The sequence below is a fragment of the Chlorocebus sabaeus genome, chromosome 21 (genome assembly GCF_047675955.1).
Source record: "Chlorocebus sabaeus isolate Y175 chromosome 21, mChlSab1.0.hap1, whole genome shotgun sequence".
NCBI lineage: Eukaryota > Metazoa > Chordata > Mammalia > Primates > Cercopithecidae > Chlorocebus > Chlorocebus sabaeus.
The window spans coordinates 110,989,577-111,013,516 of NC_132924.1; the positions used below are offsets into that span (position 1 = coordinate 110,989,577).

Sequence of the window (23,940 nt, forward strand, 5' to 3'; positions counted from 1 at the left end):
TCAGCCAGTAAGTAGTTTGGTGAGAACAGCATTCCAGTGGTAGCTGAAATGAAAGAAAAGAGCTTTTATTCTGAACTACTGGAGGTTGGCTTGTACTTTCTTACTCAATGGAAATAAATACCAAATCACAGAAAACAAAATGACAAATGTAATCTATGAAGTGAGGGTTAAGGAAGGACAGAGTCTAGGAGAAGGAGCAGAATATGTATCACAATGTTTCTCCATGACCTTATTTTTGTAGTTTTACTTTATTGGCAAAAAGAACAGTAGGGCCACCCTGGCTTAGAACTGGAATTGTCCTTGGATGTCTTAGTTATTGGCTAAACTACAAACATAAGAGTCAGTTCACACTCTACACCCTCTAATTTCTAAAACTTGAAACTGAGATACCGAGTGGAAAAAATAAAAATGCTCTTTCTGCATTGTGTTTATACGTCTTTTAAGTGTCATTTTAGACAAAAAACATCCCTGGTAAAGTTTAGCAGTCCACAGTGTGAAGAGTAAGAACAACCCCCGCCCCCCCATATCAGCTGATTCAAACAGCTTCCTGTCAAAGGTCAAACTGGCACATTTCCTTAGCTTCACCACTTAGCTGTCACCAAGAAAATAAAAACAAGCCACCGATCGTGGTGAGAAGCAAGTCCTTTACATCCAAAGACAAAATGGAGCAGCCATGATCAATGGGGCTAGATGCCAAGTTATCAAATCATCGAGATGGACAGAGAGACTGAAAAAGACATGAACTCAAAGCCAAGGTAACAGCAACACCAAAATGCAGATGTTCCATCCTTTCCATATGTGCCACGCAGATAAGCACGAACGGATACAGGTTCCTAGGAAAGAAAGGAAAAAACAAACAAACAAACAAAAAACCCTAAATTGGGAATTGGCATTATCTTGATATATAATGAAAGGAAAATAAAAACTCAGGACCCCAATCCACTATGCCAAGGGGAAAAATCAAGCTGAAAGCTGAGTCATGCAAGAAACTACCTTTCCTTTTGTTCCTAAGCACAACTGTAGATAAAAGGTTAAAGATCTCCACAAGTAGACACTCCATGTTGACCTTTTTTTTTCTTTTTTTTAGACAGTCTTGCTCTGTCACTGTAGCCTTGACCTCCCAGGCCCAAGGGATCCTGTCGCCTCAGCCTCCCAAGTAGCTGGGACTACAGGCATACGTCACCACGCCCAGCTAATTTTTTTTTTTAATTTATTTTTTGTAGAGAAGAGGTCTCACTGTGTCGTTGCACAGGCTGGTCTCAAACTCCTGGGCTCCAGTAATCCTCCTGCTTCGGCCACCCAAAGTGCTGGGATCACAGTCATGAGCACCCAGCTTAACATTCATCTTATCTTAACGAAAAGTGTTGATTTACTGAGCACGAGATGAATGCATAATGGACTATTCCCCACCTGCTCCTTTTCTCTCTTGCAACACATGGATTACCACACTCTCCCTCTTTCCTGTTCAGCCACTTTTCCTTTAAATACTGAAGTCCTCAAAGTCATCTTTGCAGAAAGGCACAGACCACAGATTATTTCTGTGATTCTGTGTTTATTTGTTCTGGGCATGTCTTTAACCTTGGCAAAGTAAACTCCTAAATTGATTGAGACCTGTATCAGATACTTTTTGGTTTACAATACACACACACACACACACACATACACATGTGAACATAGAGAGAATGGGCATTTATTCTTAAAAAGAGAAATCAGATGACGTACTACCACTTACGTGAGAAAAACACATATACAGTTGGTCCTTGAACAACACAGGTTTGAACCGTGCGGGTCCACTCACAAGCAGATTTTTTTTAAACAAACATTGATTGAAAATACAGTATTCACAGGATGCAAAACCCAAGAACAGTGAGGGCTGACTGTACATCCATTTACTATTTACGTAACATATCTAAAGTGAAAAGAAAATTGTTTAAATTAAATAAATACGCCTCATCTAAATCCTTTAGCATTTCATTTGTTTGCCCTTTGAAAATTTTCAAAGGAGTTGGCACATCTCGACCAATTTTTTTATGTAAAATTCTCTTAAAGGAAAAATCTAATGGCTGGGCTCTGGAAGCTGGGGAAAGGGGCAAGAATTCAGTTAAATGTGTCAGAATCATATTAAACTACAGCCCACTACATGCTCCAGTGGAAGTTAGAGGACTATCTCCCCCTGGCCCCGTTCCTGAGTATCTTAACCCTGAAATAACTTTCACTATTGAATGGCATGAAGAGGCGGTGATAATAGTAAAAACAGAAAATATTTACTACATCCTTTCTTCTTCATTGAAGAAGTCATGACTCTCATTCATGAATATCCAAAGTAACTGTAATCGCTAGATGAATGTGAACGTTGCTTTCTTATACTAATCTAGCATTGCAATGGCTAGGCAGAGAAGTCATTATTTTACTTTTTCTCAAAAAATAAAAAGGGGAAACGTCATTATTGTTTTTATCTGTTTGGAAAAAAGTAAAAGGTAACACCAAAAAAGGGGAGGAACAGCAAAATGGCGTGTATTACAAACCCAAGCTTCAGACGGAAGAGGTCAACTGGTCCTCTGCCTGTCCTCCCCAATCACCGTCAGGTTCTCTCTTTGGCCGTGCAGGACAGAGGACCCGGTGACTCTCTCGGTAGATACACACACCTTCCTCTTCTACCCCTGAGTCTGGCTACTCTACGATGATTCAGACTGATGTTCTTGTCATCAGCTCACACTACATGTGATGAAGACACCGCTATGCACCTCATTTCTGTGATTTTCAAGTCTCGCTTCCATGGACCATGTCAACATCAAGATCTCTTCAACACTGCAAAGCAAAAACCTAAGACATCTCTGACTCACCTCTGCCCCTTCCTCAGCATATTCGATCCTGTGCTTTTCCTGGGGCAGGTTTCATCAAATCATTTCAAAACCCATTTTTTCTTTGCCATCATGTTATATATACCTTTCCTCTTCTCCCTGGATAACCGTATCTGTGCACACTTTCCCTGCTCTCACATGGCAGCCATGAGATCTTTTGTGTTTCTTCTAAGCTCCAGAAAACGTCATCCTATATTTCTCAGTCCCTGCTTCCCATCAGGCAGAGATCAAACCCTAGTCCTTGCCCTCCTCCAGGCTGTCTCACTTACCCCATGTGACTTTGCCCCAGCAATATCTGCTCACCTTTACCTCACAGACAACTGTGTTCATTCCCACGTGAGAACACAGCTCCATAAATTTAAGGTATCCATAGTGAACCAGCCTATCCAACCATCCCTTGCCACTGAGAGCCCTACTAAATTCATCAGGAGGAAGATGATTCTTACCATGTCCCTGTAGACCTGGGACAGCCATAGTTATGATCCTTTGTTCCACCCTTAACTACATTTGTGATGCAAAGGGAGTATTAGACCACTTCTGTAATAGCATATTTTATGCTAAGGTCTGTTGATAGTCTATATAATCTTTAGCTCTGTTCTCGTATCATCTTAGAGGATAGGGCCCATGTCTGGTTCTCTCTGAACAGCCCTCATCCAGCACCACAGAGTTTCTTCTTTAGGAAGAACACCAATATTAAAGGACAATGCAAATGCATACCTAGCATCCCAATTGAATTACACAAAGGAACATGACTGAAATACAGTAACTCATAAAGACAGCCTCCATGTGGTGAGGTACAAGACTTGGTCATTCAAATGCAAGCTTTTGTTTCTCAAAGCATAAAAGTATCACAAATATTTTGCTTGGATGCTTCTGCTTTTTTCCCTTAACCTCATTACACGTTTTTTTCTTTTTCTTTCTTCCTTTTTTTTTTGGTGTTTCGTTGTTGTTGTTGCCTTTTTTGTAGAACAGAAAACCCTGCTTAGCGTCTGGTTCACAGCCTTAATCACAGGGAGAAATGGCTGAGTTGGATGTAGGATGTCTTTCTGCTGGTTTTGAAGCCTGCACCTACATTTCTAGGATTGGCTCCTGTGGTTGCTGGGCCACGTGAAGTTCCTTAGCTCTAGTGTTTCAGAAGTCCACACTCAAAGTCCCCCTGAGATAGATGACTCCTGTGGAATCCTGGAACAGTTATTTTTAACTTTTTTGGTCACAAACTCTTTTGAGAATCTAAGAAAAGATGCAATAACTCTCAAAAAATTAACAAATGTAGATAGCCCAAATTTTTATATACAGTTTTAGGGGTCCGCAGTCCATCTGAAGTCCGTGATACAATGATAGGATAAGAACATCTGCGCATGCCGTTTTCAGTTGCCCTGGGGTTCAGGTGGAGGATGGAGGGAGGAAGGGAAAGTTAGGGGAAAAAGGGCAAAGGAGGAAGAGGGAAAGAGAAGAGTTCTAGTGGGAAGGAGAAGGAGAGAGGGGGAAGCAGCAGGCAGAGGGAGAAAAAAGGAGAAAAACTCTAATAAATTAGGAAGGAGTTTCCACTTAACTGTGTGTCATCACTCTTTTTCCAGGCTTAGAAGCAATTGCAGAAGAACTGTATTTAATCTAAGTACAACTGGACAGGGAGAGCTGAATCATTGGTTTTCCCAGGTATAATGAAATATGAATTCCCCATCCATCACTGAACACAAGGACTCCTAGTTTTGCTTAAGCTATTATCCCCATATAGCAGACAAAGAATATTAAATTTAAGGTATACAGCTGTCTATACATGCTACATATTTATGTATTGCCTAAAAATAACCATCCTTCTCCATCAGGGTGGTTATCTGCTCTAACAGAGCACTTGGATTTGGGAGAAATACTCGTGGATTGATTCCCCCACCCCACGGATCGCCACCTTAAGGGGGATGCAAACTGGGGTTCACATGAATAAAATAATTATGTTCCCAAACATCTGCCCATCTACACAACTCAGAAAAATAGATCCAGACAAAGCTTTGCTGGGCAAGTTCCCCATCCACTCATCCACACTGCTTCACTCTGATTTCACACATCTTAAATGACTAGTATCCTCAAAAAACTAGTATCCTCACAAAAAAGTTGGTGACCAAAAAAAGCCTCCCGAGTAGCTAGGACTACAGGCACCTGTCACCATGCCCAGCTAATTTCTTTTGTATTTTTAGTAGAGACACGGTTTCACCATGTTAGCCAGGATGGTCTCAATCTCCTGACCTCATGATCCGCCCATCTTGGCCTCCCAAAGTGTATCCCGTGTTTGCTGTCTCAGAAAAGTGCTTTTGCTGGCCTAGGAAAGTGACTTTTACTCAGAGAAGACATTGGTACTTCAAAAAAGATGAGCTGTGGATCAGAAACCCTTTGTAAAATATATCTGACCCACCGTACCTGTTCTCAGCAAATTACCAGCATGGCCTGTCACAGCCTAAGGGCTATAAAGAAAACAAAGCCCCAGCTGGGGGAACTGAATGGTGAATGCTTTGGCCTCACAATAAAAGGGCATCTCATGCCATTTAGAATGGCGATCATTAAAAAGTCAGGAAACAACAGATGCTGGTGAGGATGCGGAGAAACAGGGACACTTTTACACTGTTGGTGGGAGTGTAAATTAGTTCAACCATTGTGGAAGATAGTGTGGCAATTCCTTAAGGACCTAAAACCAGAAATACCATTTGACCTGCAATCCCATTAGTGAGTATGTACCCACAGGATTATAAATCATTCTACTATAAAGACACATGCACATGTATGTTTATTGCAGCACTATTTACAACCCAAATGCCTATCAATGCTAGACTGGATAAAGAAAACGTAACACATATACACCACAGAATACTACACAGCCATAAAAAAGAATGAGTTCATGTCCTTTGCAGGGACATGGATGACGTTGAAAACCATCATCCTCAGCAAACTAACACAGGAACAGAACAGGAACCACATGTTCTCACTCATAAGTGGGAGCTGAACAATGAGAACACATGGACACAGGGAGGGGAACATCACACACCAGACCCTGTCGGGGGGTGGGGGGGCAAGGGGAGGGACAGCATTAGCACAGATCCCTAGAGGATGGGTTGATAGGTGCAGCCATCTTCAAAAGATGCTGCCATACGTACAGTGGTACAAGAACAAGAGGTCAACACTAACATCGAGAAGGTCAAGTTAGTGAGTATTCCTCACCATGTCATCTTCCTGTAAAGAAGAAGGCATATGCTGGACTGGCAGTACAAAATGTAATTTTAAAAATTTACAGTACTAAAATAGCTGGCTATCCCTCTAAGAAAACAAAACATAGAAAATTAAATTTAAAGCTGGGCATGGTGGCTCATGCCTGTAATCCCAGTACTTGGGGAGGCTGTGGAGGAAAAATCACTTTAGCCCAGGAGTTTGAAACCAGCCTGGGCAACATAGTGGACCCCCATTTCTACAAAAAAATAAAAAATAAAAAAATTAGCCATGTGTGGTGGCACATGCCTGTAGCCCCAGCTACTTGGGAGGCTGAGGTTGAATGACTACATGAGAGCCCGGGAGGTCAAGGCTATGGTGAACTGAGATCATACCACTGTACTCTAGCCTGGATGACAGAGCAAGACCCTGTGTAAAAAAGAAAGAAGGAAAGAAGGAAGAGAGGAAGGAAGGAAAGTGAGGAAGGAGAGAAAATAAAGAAAGAAGGGAGGGAAAGGAAAGGAGAGGAAAGGAGAGGAGAGGAGAGGAGAGGAGAGGAGAGGAGAGGAGAGGAGAGGAGAGGAGAGGAAAGGAAAGGAAAGGAAGAAGGAAGGAGGGGTGGGAGGGGAAGGGAGACAGGGAGGGAGCGAGAGGGAGGGAAGGAGGAACGGAGAGAGAAAAAGAAGAAGAAAGAAAAGAAAAGAAGGAAGGGAGGAAGGGAAGGGAGGCAGGGAGGGAGGAAGAGGGAGGGAAGGAGGAAGGGACAGAGAAAAAGAAGAAGAAAGAAAAGAAAAGAAGAAAATTACACTTAAAAGATATATATGCCTTGGAGAGTTTGGAACAAGATACAGTTTTTACCAATTACAGGCTGTAGAGTAATGGTGAAAACATCTTAACATCTCCAAGGTCAGAAAAACTAGACCTTCAACAAATACCACACTCATGGCATTGATGATGGGCATGAAAGGGTAACCAACAAGAAAGTCTAGGAATGTCCACTAAGATCTGGAGTGGGGGACATGGGGTCAATAGAACATGATGGAAGTGGGTTAGGAGGATGCCCAAGAAACTTCTATAGAGGAATGGTTCTTTTTCATAAAAAAAAAAAAAAAAAAAAAAAGGCATGACCCCTTGAAACAATGGACTTACTGTACTGGCAGGAATGACCAGCCAGATAGGCTGGGCTGATTTGCAAAAGGCTGCTCTGCTGCTGAAGCCACAGGACGAGAGAGTAATGACTATCCTTCAGCTACGGCAAGTCCCCAGGGGACCTGAGCAGTGTAGAGAAATGGGTCCTGTGCCTCTTTGCTTTTCCCCAGAGCCCAAGCACAAGGCCTTACACACTGTAAGTATCTCACTAACAAGGGTGCTGACACCCTCTTTAAGATAATACACACTCAGCACCCTCAAGAGCTCAGAACCAAAGGGGGTAAGGTCCAGGTCTTCCTCCTCCTCTGAGTTTACCGTCATTGAAGCTGTCACTGGTGGTAACGTGGGTGAAGGGCGACTGGGCCCGAGGCTCCTCGCACAGGGAGTAGCTGTGCTCAGCCTGGATGAGAGGTGCCGGGGACGTCGGGGAAGGTTCCACCTCCATTGACACACTCTTCTCTGAGAGGAAAGGGTCATTCAGGAGCTGACCCAAGACGTTCTGGGAAAACTCATCCAGAAGTTCCGAGAAGTGCTACAAGAAACAAAGGAGGAAGAACTCAGTTTCTCTTAACCATGATGTGATAGTTACCCTACACACATATTCTAAGGCAAATACCTCGTCCACTGCTCGATATGAAGTCCCTTCTACACACACAATGTCCAGTTAGCGCATGCTGTGTAGCAAACCACCCCAACGTTTAGTGGCTGAAGGTAACCATAATATTAATATATTACTTCTCACTCTTCAGTGGGTTGGGCTGGATGGGTGAGCTGATTTCATCTGGGTTCCCTGACACAGCACATTAGTGGGAAGGCTGGCTGCGAATGCGCTGGGCTGGGACCCCCGGACACCTGGGCCTCTTTCTCAAAAGGAAAGATCCGGCTGGACTTCCTCCCATGATGGCAGAAATCTTTCATGAGGGAGAAAAGCCAAAGCTGAGTGGCCCCAGACATCACGTACCATTACACCCTCCACATTCTTTTGGTCAAGGCAAGGGACAAGGCCAGCTCACGCCCATGGGGCAGGAAAACAGACTCCACTGCTTGATGAGAGGAATGGCAGAGTCACAATGCAGATGAGTGTGGACGGTGCGGGGGGCACAATTCACTGGGGGTCCTTGCTGTCACGACCTACCACATTTTGCACTGATAATATGTTTAAATAAGCGATCCTCTATTTCTATAGCAGGAAGGTGCAGGTTACACTAAGGTGCCATGCCCAAAAATATTAGAGGTGGCTTCTCTCTAGTCTCCCCATGGCCTGGACTTTGTTCCTCTCTGGTTTTTCCTTAATATCCTCCCATCCCTCATCTCTAATACAATGAACTTTCCAGTCCCCATCACGCTTTGGACATAATCTAGAACTAGCCCATATAAATTCCCTGGGATTCCCATACCCATTGTGACACTGTCCTACGCTAAAGGAGCTGCAGCCCCGTCCACTCTCCCTCCTTGATGGGTCTATATTCATGGTATGAGGATCTTCCGAGCAGGGTTTCTCAACCTTGGCACTAATAACATTTTGGACTGGATTATTTGTTGTGAAGGGTAGGCATTGTTTTGTGCATTGCAGGATATTTAGTAGCATTCTCAGTGTCCACCCACTAGATGCCAGTAGCACTCCCCCAGTTGTGAAACTGGGGAAATTTGGGTTAGTCATTTCATAATGAAATATTTTAAGCATTCAGAAAGATTATACATATTATGAACAATTATGTAGTCATTCCTTTAAAAAAAAAACAACAAAAAACTGGGCAGGGTGAGGTGGCTCATGCCCGTAATCTCAGTACTTTGGGAGGCTGAGGCAAGAGGATCACTTGAGCCCAGAAATTCGAAACCAGCCTGGGCAACATGAGACACAGTCTCTACAAAAAAATACAAAAATTAGCCAGGCATGGTGGTGCATGCCTGTAGTCCTAGCTACTCCAGAGGGTGAGGCAGGAAGATTCCTTGAGACCAGTAGGTCAAGACTGTAGTGAACCATGATTGTACCACTGCACTCCAGCCCAGGCAATGGAGTGAGAACCTGTCTTTAAAGAAAAGGCCAGGCATGGTGGCTCACGCCTGTAATCCCAGCACATTGGGAGGCCGAGACGGGCGGATTGCAAGGTCAGGAGATTGAGACCATCCTGGCTAACATGGTGAAACCCTATCTCTGCTAAAAATACAAAAAATTAGCTGGGTGTGGTGGCGGCGCCTGTAGTCCCAGATACTCAGGAGGCCCAGGCAGGAGAATGGCGTGAACCTGGGAGGCGGAGCTTGCAGTGAGCCAAGATCACGCCACTGCACTCCAGCCTGGGTGACAGAGCAAGACTCTATCTCAAAAAAAAAAAAAAAAAAATTGGCCGGGCTTGCTTGGTGGCTCTTGCCTGTAATCCCAGCACTTTGGGAGGCCAAGGAAGGCAGATCACTTGAGGTCAGGAGTTCGAGGCTGGCCTGGCCAACATGGTGAAACTCCATCTCTACTAAAAATACAAAAATTAGCCGGTGGTGCACACCTATAGTCCGAGCTACTCAGGAGGCTGAGGCAGGAGAATCACTTGAACCTAGAAGGCAGAGGTTGCAGTGAGCCGAGATCACACCACTGTACTCCAGCCTGGGTAACAGAGTGAGACTCTGTCTTAAAAATAAATAAATACAATTTTTAAAAATTTAAATACAAAATTTAAAAATCTTATTTTTACATGTTTGTTGCTGTAATCTTTCTTTTTTTGCTTTTTCTTTTTCTCAAAAAATAAAACATGAAGGACTGTTAAAGCTCCCATCCATTCCCTTCATCCGTCTCAAAGTTAACCATTAGCCAGACTTAGTGTTTATCTTTCCCATCCAGGTCTTTATCCTTTTACTACATATGCATGTATCCGTTACACATAGGCTTCTTTAAAACGTTAAGTAAATGGTACCATATCTCATATATCCTCTGCTATTTTATAAAAAAAATTTTTTTAGAGTTATTCATGTCTATACATGTAGCCCTATTTCATTGATTTAAACATCTGAATTCTATTCCATTGTATTTCTCCATTTCCTCTTGAGGAACTCTTACATTTTCTTTACTATATGTAATATTGTAAAAAATATTCCTTAACATGAAAGGAACTTTTAAAACACAAAAGTTTTGCTTTCAGAATGTGGTTTAAAGGCATAAATAAATAAAAACATACAAATTTGATGATCCACCCTCATAAACTTTGACTTAGTAGGTTAAAAACATCTATATTAAAACTACCACCTAGGCCAGGTGCGGTGGCTTATGCCTGTAATTCCCACACTTTGGGAGGTAGAGGTAGGCAAATGGCTTGAGCCTAGGAGTTCAAGGTCAGCCTGGACAGCATGGCAAGACCCCATCTCTACAAAAAATAACAAAAACAACAAAAAAACTCACAACACCAGTCCTTCTATGCTCACCTCAGTTTCTCAATCACTGGCTCCATTTCCACTCAACACTCCTCTCCCTACGCCACTTTACAGTTAAGTCCCTAGAAGCTTACAAAGATCCTAGAAGTTCAAATATGCCCAAGGTAAGACGAAGATTCCAGGATTTTGCAGCTACTGTGTGTTAAACTTCAGATAGACACTGGGGATACAAAATAATAAATAAGAAACTAGAAAATGCCCATGCCCTACCAGAGTTTACCACTTAGGTCAGTGCTCAAAGTTTTATGTGCAGATAAATTACCTGGGGCTCCTAAGCCATCGCTTCTGATTCACAGGTCTAAGCAGGCCCAAGACTCTGCATTTTTAATCAGCTCCCAGGTAAAGCTGTGACTCCACAGACCACACTCTGGGCAGCAAGGCGCAGAGCAGTGGCAAGGCTAAGATTAGAACCAGACTTCCTGATTATACAACAATCTAAGTCAGCATTTGATTGCCTAAGTAGCTCCCCAAGGACAAATTTCCTGGTTGCCTGATGGTGACTACTCTGCAACTGTTTGACAGAGATCCTTTCAAGACAAAACTAAGTTAACAAAAAGAGAAATAAATAACCGAATGCAACATGCAAATGCAAGAGGTAAACCCACAGTCCCTGTATTTCCAAGCTACAGTTTTGTTCCCTGAATTACAAGGTCAAGTCCCGATCTGCTGTGCTGGCCACTAAAGCTCTGGAATCCCATTCTATCCCGAGGCAAGGCTCTCTTTGATTGGCCAGGCTTTCCCATGGAAGTTGCCCAGGTTGGCCCTCTCTGCGGACACTCTGTTTTCTTTCTTCTGAGCAGCACTAATGAATGTTTTCATGAACATCCCCTGGATAACCAATAATAAATGTTCTCTAACTCTGCTAACTTTCCCTGAACTCCCCCTACTTTGGATTATGCAGTAATTCTCATATTACAAACCATTTAGCCCTAATGATAGACAGTTTTGAAGCGTTCACAGTTGTTATCAAGTGTATTATAACCTCCCCTCTGGAAAAGGATCCTCCTCAGAAGCCTAACTGTGCCTAAACACCCACCCACACCCAGGAATTTAGCAAAGTGGTGAGCTCTCAGTAGGCTCAGGGAGATCCTTGTGATGGAAAAGAAACCAGTTCCAACCACATGCTATGACTCAGCCCAGCAAATTAGCTCCAGCTGGGTCTCCTTGGCAGTGGTGGGCTCCAAGACTCAACGGACAGGTCAACATCCCATTGCTGGTGCCGGATTGGGCCAGAGTGGGCCCATCTTTAATGCCAGCCAGTTGGAGAGGGGCCTTATGGTCCTGAAGGCCAAAAACCAGAGAGAGGAGCAAAGTGAGCCTCAAAGAGGAAGCCTTTCTGGATCCTGCAAACGCTTTAGCAAAGTACTACTCATGTGAACCCAAGGGTTATGGGATTTTAGTTTAATTCCTTCAAAAGGCAATGGCATAACAACATTTTACCATTCTGTCTAATATTTGAATCAAACTTTATGGGTTTACAAAGTAATTTCATAGCCTTTTCCTCACTCAGTACTCATGACAATCCTGTAAATTGGCTTTTAGTCCATTGTCCAAGATCTCTGTCCCCTACTGAGAGACCTTGAACTAGGGTACTCTTATTTTAAATTCACTGAATTTTTTTCCTTATTGTTTCTCCTAGGAAAGAGGTATTTGAGCCTCACAATCCAACTGTATGGAGAGGTTGTAACAAGTGTAAACCCATCATGGTGATGATCATGGATGACGATGTTGACAGGATTAGGTGCTAGACTTGTCTGATGGACTAAGTACTTGACATATTAGATTTTCAGAAAATGAGCTGGGTGTTTTCCTAATATAAGGTAAACATGTCCCCATTTACAGATGAGAAAACTGGGGCTCAGGATACTTAGCTATTTTGCCCTGAGATGCACAGCTGATTAAAGGTGAAACTGACATTCCATCCCATGTTCAGCCAGTTCCAAATCCCAGGCACTTTCTACTATAGCATGCTGCCTCATTTGCATCAGCCTCAAAAACTAGATAAAGATAGGCTCACAGACGGTCATCCACTATGAACACACGGTCTCCTGCACTAAACCTGTACAAACATGCCAAGAGTTTGTTAGAAGGACAGGCTCCTGGTATCACTTGCTGTGATACATCAGCAATAAGGATGGAGATAGTTATTCGGACTTAATGCATGTTTCTGCCAAAGGGTTCAGGCAACATCACAGAATCTCAGAGTTGGAAGAAATCTCCTAAAAGGATCGAACCCCTGCCTCACAACATAAATGTTCTTCACCCAGTTCAGAGAATACACATGGCAACTTCCCTTAAAAATTGTGTCAAGTATTATCTGCCCCATTTGTGTCAGGTTTTATCTCCCCATTATCTAAAGATTCTGCATTAAACATCCTCCAACTATCCCATAAAGTTTTGTCTCCCTTTATTCTTATAAACACAACACCTTCATTCCATTCCTAATGGTCAGTGTATGGCATTGTGGCAATATAGCTTTGGAGTCAGTCAGGCCTGAATTTGAATCCTGGCTGTGCAAGCCTGAGCAAGATATTTCCATACTCCAAACCTTGGTTTATGAAGTTAACAATAATGCCGGTAAAGTGAAGTTGACAATAGTTCTGGCCTTGTGTCATGAGAATTAAACTAAATAATGCATGTAATACACCTAACACTCCACTGCATAGCAATCTTTTAAAAAGCTCCTTTAAAAAACTAGCATAATTAAAACAATAAAATGTTGGCATTTTTTACTTGTACACCAGCTTCTCACATTGTTCTTCCTAGAATATGCTTTCATTTTCATCTTTACCAATCAGTAAACTACCTAAGACAGAACAAATGTACTTCTTTTAGAAAGTCATCCCTAGACAGATACACCTTGAATTGATCTTTCATTTCGCTAAACAAGTAAAGCTCTTTAAGTATCTCTTAATTTGACACATTTTTTTCCTTTTCTTTGATGTTCCTTTCATTGCCAAGTTACTTAAATATCTTATCAGTAGGCCTTCCAAACTCTATGGACCAGATATAAACCATTTACCCACCCCTCTCTCTGGACCTAGCCCAGATCAGAGATCATAGATCGTAGATAGTTGCTGCATTCAACAACCATCTCATCTGGATCTAGTATCATTCTATAACATCTTAACAAAATAGAAGATAAATCCAAATTAGGGCTAGATCTCCCAACAGTTATAAATAAGTGCCTTCAAACATTTAAAATGTATATCCAAATTTGAAAATCAGATAAATTAGGAGAAATTTTTACCCTTACAAGAATTACTTATTTTATAAAAAATTACCTTGGCTCTGAAGCATTTACGCTTTGAGTTTTCAGGTCACTAATGAACTGCCAAAGTAGCTTGCAAGGATGGAGTGGTTTATGATCTGGGTCACCTCCTGCTGCTAACAACTGCCCTAAGATCTGAGGTCACGAGGGTGAGGAAAGGGGAATGAGGTGGGAGGAAAAGGAAGGATTCATGATTCTTTAGTTCAAATAACTGGCTACGTAAAGCTACCAACCTGTCTTCCATACAGCACTCTCCACTGAGGTTCACCCACTCAACAAATACAGTGGGAGCATGGGCAGAAAGATGAATAAAGGTCTTATAAAGAGAGAATTGTCCCAAGCTGCAAAAGGAGTTATCCAGAATGTATGTCCCAGAGAACTTGTAGAGCGTGTTCTAAAGCAGTTTTGCCATCCCATAGTCAGCCCAACAGGCCTCTTCTGTGCACAGGCTAACAGAAGAGCGCTGCACTGGACCAGTGAGGGACAGGAGTTCTAGTCCTAGCCTTGCACTTCCCTGGGGGTCACTCTGCCTCTTCTAGATTGTTTCCTTATCTGTAAACCTCTGTGTGTGTGTGTGCGCGCGCGTGAGAGTGTGTGAGTGTATGTGTACTGGGGTTTTAAACCTGCTCAGTAGTTTGTCACCTTTTCTCACCTTTTTTAAAATTCTTGGACCCTTTTGGGAATCTAATGAATGCTCCTGCCTGAGAATCTAATGTTCCTTTTGGGAATCTAATGACAGTCCTGCCTGAGAAATGCTCACAGTCACATACACACAAACACAGCCCAGCATTTCAGGAGGTTGACCCGCCCCTGAAGTCTGTCTGCAGACAGCCGGGGGATTCCATGGATCCCGGGTTAAACCCTGCCAGCAGCGAAAGCAGTAATAACAGAGGGATATTTATAGGTCATTGCTAACAACCTATTCAGCTCTACTACCCTATCATTTTCTAAAATGTTGCAGGCAACATAAAATGGAGCTACAAAGGTTTTTCAACTTGGGAAAAGGAGGACGGAGAACACCCTCTTTCTGCCTCACGGGTTTGTTTAGATTTGCCCCTGTAACACCTGCCCAGAGGCAGTGAAGCAGGTAGGCACGGCAGGTAATAGGATTCAGAAAGCAGAAGCTGGGCTGGCAGCAAGAGGCCCAAGGCCTGCCTGGGCTCTGTCTGAGCTCCCCAAGAATGCAATTCCCAGCCCTGCCCCCTGGGAAACAGGGATGCTTTGCAGCCAGTCTCTGGCTGAAAAGACAGTTCTCAGGCAGGCAGAAGAAGCCTTGTACTTAAAAATCGTGGCTAGGAGCCTTGCCTAGAGCACGGAATGCCTCCCAAAGACTGGAGCCATAGAAGTATTGAGTGTGGCGGGAGCAAGCTGACTCTCTCCACAAAAGATTCGGAGGACACACCTCAAATTCACATTAGAAACCAAGGCCCCTTGCAGCAAAACACAGATTGACTGTATTGCTCAGGCAGGGAGGGGCTGCCCTGGGCTCCTGGCATCCCCTAGGCCACCCTCCCTCCTCCCCTTGCAGGGAAAGAAGGGAACTGCCTTCAAAACCAGTGCACCATAGACCTGAGTGGCTCTCACACAAGTACCCTGCACACAACACACAGCAAAGGGCCAGATGCCAACCAGGAGTAAAAAGGTGACCTTGTCAAAGTCCCAAGGAAAAAAATGGCTCACAAGTCAAACCCCATGACAGTAAAATTTCAAGGATACCCAATTCTTTTCTAGTACAAAAATGTAGGCATATTACATTATTTCTTTAAATTTAAAAAAATGGGGGCTGAGTTTGGAACTCCTTATTACACCAGAGGTTTGGAGGTTTGTGGCAGGGGTTATTTTAGGGAGGGTTGTTTTGTTCTGAAGTGATATTTCCTTTACCGAAATTTCACTAGCAGTAACAAAAGCTGTGTTAAATTTAAAGGGCCTTATTACAATAAATAAATAAATAAATAAACAAACAAACAAACACCTTGCTTGGTAGTATCCAGATGAATAAATGGAGTATGTGAAACAGATTAAGCAATAAAGGCATTGAGAGATGATATTGAAAGGAAACCTATTATAAATCCATTGGTAGGGTATATTGGTATGCTATTGGTAGGGTATATTCGATATTTTGTAAAAGAAGTCATCCTGGGAGAAGAAGGAATAAATAAGTGGACCACAGATGATTTTTAGGGCAGTGAAACTCTGACACGGACATTACAATGGTGGAGATACGTTTTTATACATTTGTCCAAATCTACAGAATGTACATGAGAGTGAACCCTAATGTGAACTATGGACTTTGAGTGATAACAATGTGTCAATGTATCTACCATCATGTCTACCAATATGATGGTAGATGCTGACAATGGGGAGGCTATGAATGCGTGGGGCAGAGGGCATATGGGAAATCTTTGTACCTTCTGCTCGATTTTGCTCTGAACCTCAAACTGCTCTCAGAAATGGGAGTTTGTTTTTTTGGGGACAGAGGATCACTCTGTTGCCTAGGCGGGGGATGCAGCAGCGTGATCTCGACTCACTGCAACCTCCGCCTACCGGGTTCAAGCGATTATCTTGCCTCAGCCTTCTGAGTAGCTGGGATTACAGGAGTGTGCCACCACACCCAGCTAATTTTGGTATTTTTAGTAGAGACAGGGTTTCACCATGTTGGTCAGGCTGGTCTCGAACTCCTGACCTTGTGATCTGCCCGCCTCAGCATCCCAAAGTGCTGGGATTACAGGCATGAGCCACCGTGCCCGGCCAGAAATGGTTTATTTTTTAAAACTCATTCCTGATGTATATGTTATGTAAAAATGAATTTTTACATATGAGGTTTGCTTCAAGGGTCATGCACCATACTAATTCCTTTTAAACTATATAGTTGTTCATCATTAAAACAAGTAATGATCCACTTTCCCAAATGCATGCCAATCCTGAATGGCCTACAGCAGTTACTAGAATTTGAGATGGAAAAAAAAAATCCACTGTTTCATTTTAAGAGCATCTGCCCACAATACAAATAAATCAGTTAATGAGATGAAGGCAGAAATATCCCATAGGTGGCTCCTGATGACCAAGGAGAGCTGCAAGATTCAGAATTAGCTAGCACACAAAAATTCAATCTGCCTCCTTCTTGGCTTATTTACACATATAGCCGCAAATACCCCCAAAATGCACCTCTTCATTCTTTCTGAACCCAAACGAGCCTCTGGCCTGGTAGGACCTGTCCTTCCAAGGCCCAAGAGTATCCAACAAGTACCAACAGGAATAAAAATAATGCGAAGAAAATATAATAATAATGGCACCTTCCATGTTCAATGCATAGTATTTACATACAACAAAACACTTGCACACTGTGACTGTATGTGATCCTCACAAGATGGAGAATTATCCCGAGGGTGGAGGCAGTGGGGCAGCCCGGAGTAGGGCAGGACTCCTTTTTGCTCTCCCCTTCCCAGGCACATTCAGCATAGTCCCTGCTGTCTCCCAATCACTAACACAGAGAACTCGGAGCTCAGATTTCTAATTGTTCCCCAAAAATGCTTTTTAAATTGTAACTTGGGCCTGAGAAAAGGGCGATCTCCTCATGTGAATGGAGGAAACCCTCAGGATCCTTTTAGAACACGCAGAGCTGTTCCAGAAATACCCGTATCAGGTGGAGAAGTCCTCTGATTTGCTTCAAGAAACTCAAACCATCCCTGAGTCCTCTTGCCCCTTCCTTCTGCCACAACAGACAGCTGAATCTCACCAACAAGTAAAAGACCATCAAAGCCATGATCAAGCCAACTGTTCAAGGCTGAGGCAGTACAGAACCTGTGATTCTGTTCTCATCATCTGTGGTGGGGAAGCCATGGAGACTGGGATGCTGAGAGCAGCTGCCATCAGGACCACCAATTCTTCCCTCCCCCTTTTCCCCACTTCTATCCCCGAGTCTAGACTCTACCCCGCACTCTTGGACGGGAGTGCTGGAGGCCCAGCAGGGCTTTTCGCCTGGTCTATCCCACATGCCAAGGCCAAAAAATATTTGCTTTTAACCCTCCCACACTTAAGAGCCTCCCACATAACTCAATCTATGTCCAAATTCCCCATAGTGAGAGTTAAAGTAGACTTAAATTTCTTACTACCCAGTTAAATTCTCTAGATACTCTTCCTAATTGATGTTCTATTCCTTGTTGATATCCCTCCTTCTGTCCCTTACCCTTCAATTTGCAGTTTTCAACCCTTTTACATGCTCATTATATAAGGAAATTTGGAGGGTTTTTTGGTCAGACTGTTCTAATGAGGTTCTTGCCCTCTCTGTAGTCATAAGCTTCTCCTCTCTGGTATCTTCCACTCTCTTAAACAGAAGCCATCCCCATTCCCTCTCCCACAGTACACACCTTCCATCTGCAACAATTCGGTCTTTACCTCACCAGGGAACACCCAGGGCATCCCCTCATATCCTTCAGTGAAGGCACAAGCTAAGGTATTTACTCTTCCTACGCTCTTGCGTCCTACCCTAAAATAATACAATCTGGCACTTTGCCATTCATTCCAGAAAATCTTTAGTTTACAGCAGGCTCCGAATTACAGACTTATGAAGCTTGAGAAAACATTGGGTATCATCTGGCCTGACCTGGTCACTCTAACTTGAGAAAACTGAGGTCCAAAATGGCACATGAAATCAAATAGTTGAGAATTGAAATCTACACTACAGACTCTCTAACAAGAGAAACGGTGACCAGACATAAAGATCCCCAAATGCGTGACTGAAAAGGCTTCCACAGACAACCCCCACCGAATTCTCTGAACAGAATGTGCATGTTGCAATGGAACAATTCCAACTCCAAGTCAAGATCCAATGCCAAAAACATCAGGTATGAAGCACTAACAGGGCAATGAAGTTTGTGGGAAAAAACGAACGGTATGCATACTTCCTAGAAACCTATGCTTTATTTATGAGCCAAATATGTCATAAGCATTACTGAGATAATCTCATCCCTAGAGGACCACACTGGGGTAAAGGGAAAGTGCCTGAGAGGTACAAAGTACTATTTGTGTTGCTTAAATTCTCAGGCATGACTCTGCCAGGACGTACCCCTCTACCCCAAGATAAGAGCTAAGGGAATCCCGCAGGTCGGCAAATGGGAGACCAGGAAGGTTCTGGCTTCTAGCCACTTTGGCTCCTGCTCTGTGAGACCTCACATGTATGCCCCACCTCTCTGGAATGATGCGTGTTGAAATATACCAGGGGATCTTAGCCTTTGGAGCCCTTGTGTTATGCACTGGACTCATGAGACAGAACGCATATAGTCTACATCAACTCTGTAGATCCTAGCAGGAACCTTGGGTCAAATCACTCACGCTCTCTACACCACTAGAAAATGAGAAATCCAATCTGCCTTCCAAAACTGCAGTGAAGATAAAAATGAATTCATCGATACAAGTCTAATCCAGATACAAGATGGTGCTATATTATGGTAAGTGAAAACTGGCCAAGAAAAACATGTGCAGGCTATGAACACGAAAGTGACTTCCCAGACATCCACAGAGTTATTTCTTATCTCCATCGTGGCCAGCCAGTTAGCAACAGCAGTTACTGGGAACACAGCAGCCATTGGCTGTCTGCTTCTGCATGTTCCTTCCTCTCGTGAACCTCAACCAGCTGAGGCAATGAACCCTTTTCTATCTCTAAGTGCTACCAGAATCCAAGAGCTTTAAGGCCTGCTCAGGACAGACTATCTTGGAGCAGTGGGAAGTAAAGGGCTCTGGTTGGCTCTCTGTTATCCCACATTGCTAGCCCCAGCCAGGTTATTCATTCCAACCTCATTTCTAGAAACAAGACAGATCAGAAAGGAAAGCTCCATTATTTTAAATGAAGAACCTGAGGTTAAGGTACACTAAACCACTACCCCCAAAGAAGCAGAGTTTGATGTTTCTCTATTCATTTAGAAGAGTTACTTTTGCATAAGAGCTTAATAAATGTTAGCTGTTTTATTGTTGTTTGTATTACATGCCTCGCTAAAACCAGGACAAAATTCTTAAGCATTTCTCTGACTTATCAGTCTATTAACACCATAAAAAATGATGAGGGTCATAAAATACCATTTTTCTTTAGTGAACTCAGCAGATTCTAGTTTGCCCATTAGCTTACCAGGGGGCTCATTTTCAGTTCATCAATTCATAACTGATCGATCTTCCTTTCCCCTCTTTTGAAAACTAGGCCCATATCTCCAGTCTCAAAGCATCTCTCTCATTCCCTGCAATTTCTCCACAGATCACCAGCCACACTGTGCTCACATCCATATGCTTCTTTAGCGCCCTTTCATCTTAACCAGCAATTATAATTTTCAGGCAAACCTCTCATTCAAACTTTTATGAAGGAACTGTTTAAAGCTGAACTGCACTATCAAGTTCCTGCTTTGGTGGCACTGCTGAAAATCAGACGAATATTTTCAGGTTCTCAAATCTTTCTCTGGAAGTGGGGTCTGGGTTCTCCTAAAAGTGTCCCTCTAAATCCTTCTGCCCTCAGGCGGATCTCCCCGTCACTGAGCCACAGTCCTGTCATACCTTTTGGAATAGAAAGGAACCATTCTCAATGAATAGGGAAACATCAAACTCCACTTCTTTGGGGGTAGTGGTAGTGGTTTAGTGTACCTTAACTTCAGGTTCTTTATTGAAAACAATGGAGCTTCAATTCTTCAACTTGGTAGAGTTGAAGAATTTCTAAGAAGGGGGAAAAAAAAAACCACGAGGCCATAATATTCTCTTTCTAAGAAAGACCATAAATAGAATCTAGTGATCTCAGCAGGTTATTATGAGAACAAGCAAATAGAGATAGTCTGCAGTCCTGCTGGAAAACACATGCAACCACCATATGTTAAAAGTTATTCCCAAACAGTTTGAGTATTTTTCTCCCAAAAGATGAAGTAGAGCAATGCTTCTGAATATTTTTTTCATGATTGAACAATGGTGGATAGCTGCTTATTGGATCATGAATAGGACACATTTGCCTTCTAGTCACAAAAGATTATTTTCTGTTACCTATAAAGCCAATGGTATCAGAAAGTACACAAGGTTTGAATGTAATAATGATGCAATGCCTCAGGGTGGGGGGCAGTGCGGAGATATTCTAGAAAGAAAGTCAGCACAGCTTCATTAAGAAGTAAGAAGTCAAAGGGGTAGTTGCTGGCATAGCAGAAAGAACGCCTTGTTTGGAATCAAAATGCTTGGGTTTTAGACCTAGCTCTGTCACTACTTGGTTCTGTGACCTCGGACAAGTCACTGAACCCCTCTGGGTCTCTTATTTCTTAGGAAATAAAATAAGAGGTGGGACCAGGCGGTCTCCCAGGCCCCCTGCAGCTCTGGTATTCTGAGACCATCTATGATGTAGGTAGCTTCTGCTTCCCCTCACACCTAAAGGAATAAAACAGCCTGAAAATAAATCTTAAGCCTGAGTCAATGTTCCCTGCAACTCCCCCTCTCTGGCCTTTTCTGAGACTCCTTTTGGCAAAGAATGGGTTCCCTTGAGGATGGCTGAGCTAACAGCTGGGCAGTACTGGATGATTTCCGCCCTTTCAACAGCTGGTCTCTGAGACAAACAACCAGACAGGCTTTATCAGAAAAAATGACTCAACTTGTGGAGACCAAGCATAGATGGAGAGCAGTATCAGACTTAAAACTACAGTACTACTTTCCCCTGAACCAAACCTCTTTCCATCTACCAATGTCTTCTAGCCTCAGTTATGCAGAACCTCCATGAGAAATGGGGGAGGGAAATGGCACTAGACAATTTCTGGGAAGCCTCGAAAAAAATTCAGGGCCATAGTTTCATGTTTTCTGCCCCATTCCTCAGAAGAAACTAACAATTTCTAAAGTGGTTAGAGATGTTCAACCAGGCCATGTTGATATTGTCGATAGGATGATTCTTCATTGATCAAGATTTTCCTGCACATTCCAGGGCCCCTGGGCACTCAGTGCTAGTAACATCCCCCTTCCCATTGTGATAACAACCAAAACTGCCACCATATTATTTCCAAAAGTCAAAAAAGGAGCTTTCAAAATGTAGACCCAACTAAGAGGGACTGATAACGTTGATTTAGGTTCTTTCCAAGGGTCTGTTTTCAGCATTCATGCAAAATGCAGCACTGTGTCAAAAACTTCTCTTCATGACTGTCTCTGGCAGGAAATTGTATTCTCTTCACTGTCTAAAGACCCACCAATATCCAAGAGCCCCTGTCCCCATTAATCCGAATACTCTTCACATTTGCAAAGTCTGGGTGTCTAATAGGTTAAACCTCTAACTTTTGAAGTTTGGGCTTTAAACTGATCTTTTGCTTACCTTTATTTAAATAGATTTTTGCCACCAGCAGCCCATTTAGAAAGGAAAGAAAAATAGCAATTCACAAAGCTGTACACAGAGTCCGTGTGTGGAACGAAGGTGCAGCTGGACCACCTCTCTGCCTCATGATGTCTGCAAACGCACAGTAAAATTAAGAAATTGTGCCAGTGCTAATATTCCCAGTCTCAACAAAGTGGTTTGTTTATTAGGTCTTCTAGCTCACAAAAGAGGTATTTAAAAACTCTGCATGTAGCCTTGGGAACCAACCATGGAAAAAGTAAACCTAAAGCACAAGTTTTGCCTTTGCAAGCAGCAAGCACTGAATCAATGAACATTAGACCATTTGAGTGAAGGCAACAAGATCACAATCAGAAAGAACAGCTTACTGATCAAAGGTAGATGTCCCTGAATCGTGATCCATTGATCTGTAAAATTTAAAATAGCCCATGTAAGAGTATTTAAATAAATTAAGGTATGTCTAAGTGGTTATTGAAAAAAAATTGCTATTGTAGAAAACTATCTGTTAATATACAGAAATGTCCACATCATATATCTAAATGAAAAATATATTGTGAAAACTGAATTCCCTAATTTATAATTGTCTTTATATATGTATACATTTTTGTTACATACTTTATACATTAATGTATTTTTATCTATTTCATAAATTTATTTTAGAATTTATAACTTTTAATTGAAAGTATAAATTATAAGTGCTAGAATATAAAAATGTATGGACAGCCTTTTAGCAAAATATTGACGCACTTCTGTGTAGTGCTAACAGGGTCTTTTTATTCTTATCTATATTTCTGACAACGAAGACCTCTAGTTTACAATGGGAGGAAAAAAGCATTTGTTTTTTCAAAACAGACTCTGTTTAACTGAATTAAGTGAGACCTGGTTTAAATAGTCCTCAGGGAACAAAAACCAGGGAAGACAACTGACTAGAGACGACATTTTCTGCCCAAAAGATACTCTATATTTTACGCATGTTAAAAAATAAACAAGCAAACCCACTGGCAGGCACAGGCCTAAAAGACAGACTTTTTCTGCAGGACGATAATACCCCAAATCACAGACACTTTTTCCTCTGACACTTTAAATGTCACATAGACAGAAATCTGCTCTCTAATTTTGCCCTCCATGTTGACAGCAATCTGGACTAAGAATAACTGGGCCTGTCTCCGACAAGCATGACTACCTACAGGTGAACGCGCAGGTTTTGTATTAGAACCTTAAATGCTAGAAAGGAGCTCCTCTTCATTCACTCCCCTCCTCACGAGGGTGGGTTCCGAAATGACTCCCAACAAATTGTCCTATAAAAACACTTTTCCTTTCATAAATCCAAATTTCCACCCTGAGCTGCTACAATTAAGCTTTTATCTTTAGATTGCATTTAGTGGCCACTTCTGTTCTCTCTCATGACTTGAGCTACCAGCCACAAATACTTAAAATAATATTTTTGATCCTGCTGTCCAAATGCACCCTCCCCCAAATTACAGTCTGTTAAATCCCTCTGCTTTTATGGAAAGAATAAACAGGCACTGGCCACACACTCTCTCCTGCCCACTGTAGTAGGCTGAAATTCTAAGATGACCCCCAAGATTCCTGCTCCCTGCTGTAACATGCTTGGTATAACCCCCTTCCCCTGAGTGTGGCCTGTGCAACCTGTGATTATGACAGATGGCCGTCCTGTGAGTGCCGGGTTACAATGGTGAAGGCAATTTTGTAGGTGTCATTAA

At 42.6% G+C, this 23,940-nt stretch overlaps 1 protein-coding gene across 4 annotated transcripts in view; it reads right to left on the minus strand.

Moving 5' to 3' along the window:
* Positions 1–23,940, minus strand: part of CREB3L2 (cAMP responsive element binding protein 3 like 2) — a 129,692-nt gene that overhangs the window by 49,059 nt on the left and 56,693 nt on the right. For 3 of the 4 annotated variants that reach the window (XR_012090437.1, XR_012090436.1, XM_007983065.3), the window contains exon 2: positions 7,518–7,734. Coding sequence is in view for 2 of the 4 variants with exons in the window: in XM_007983065.3 (XP_007981256.1) it covers positions 7,518–7,734 (217 nt within the window). In the remaining 2 variants the exon portion in view is untranslated. Of the gene's footprint in view, positions 1–7,517; positions 7,735–10,881; positions 10,968–23,940 lie in introns of those variants that run through there. The other variant, XM_073009378.1, reaches the window with a different exon arrangement.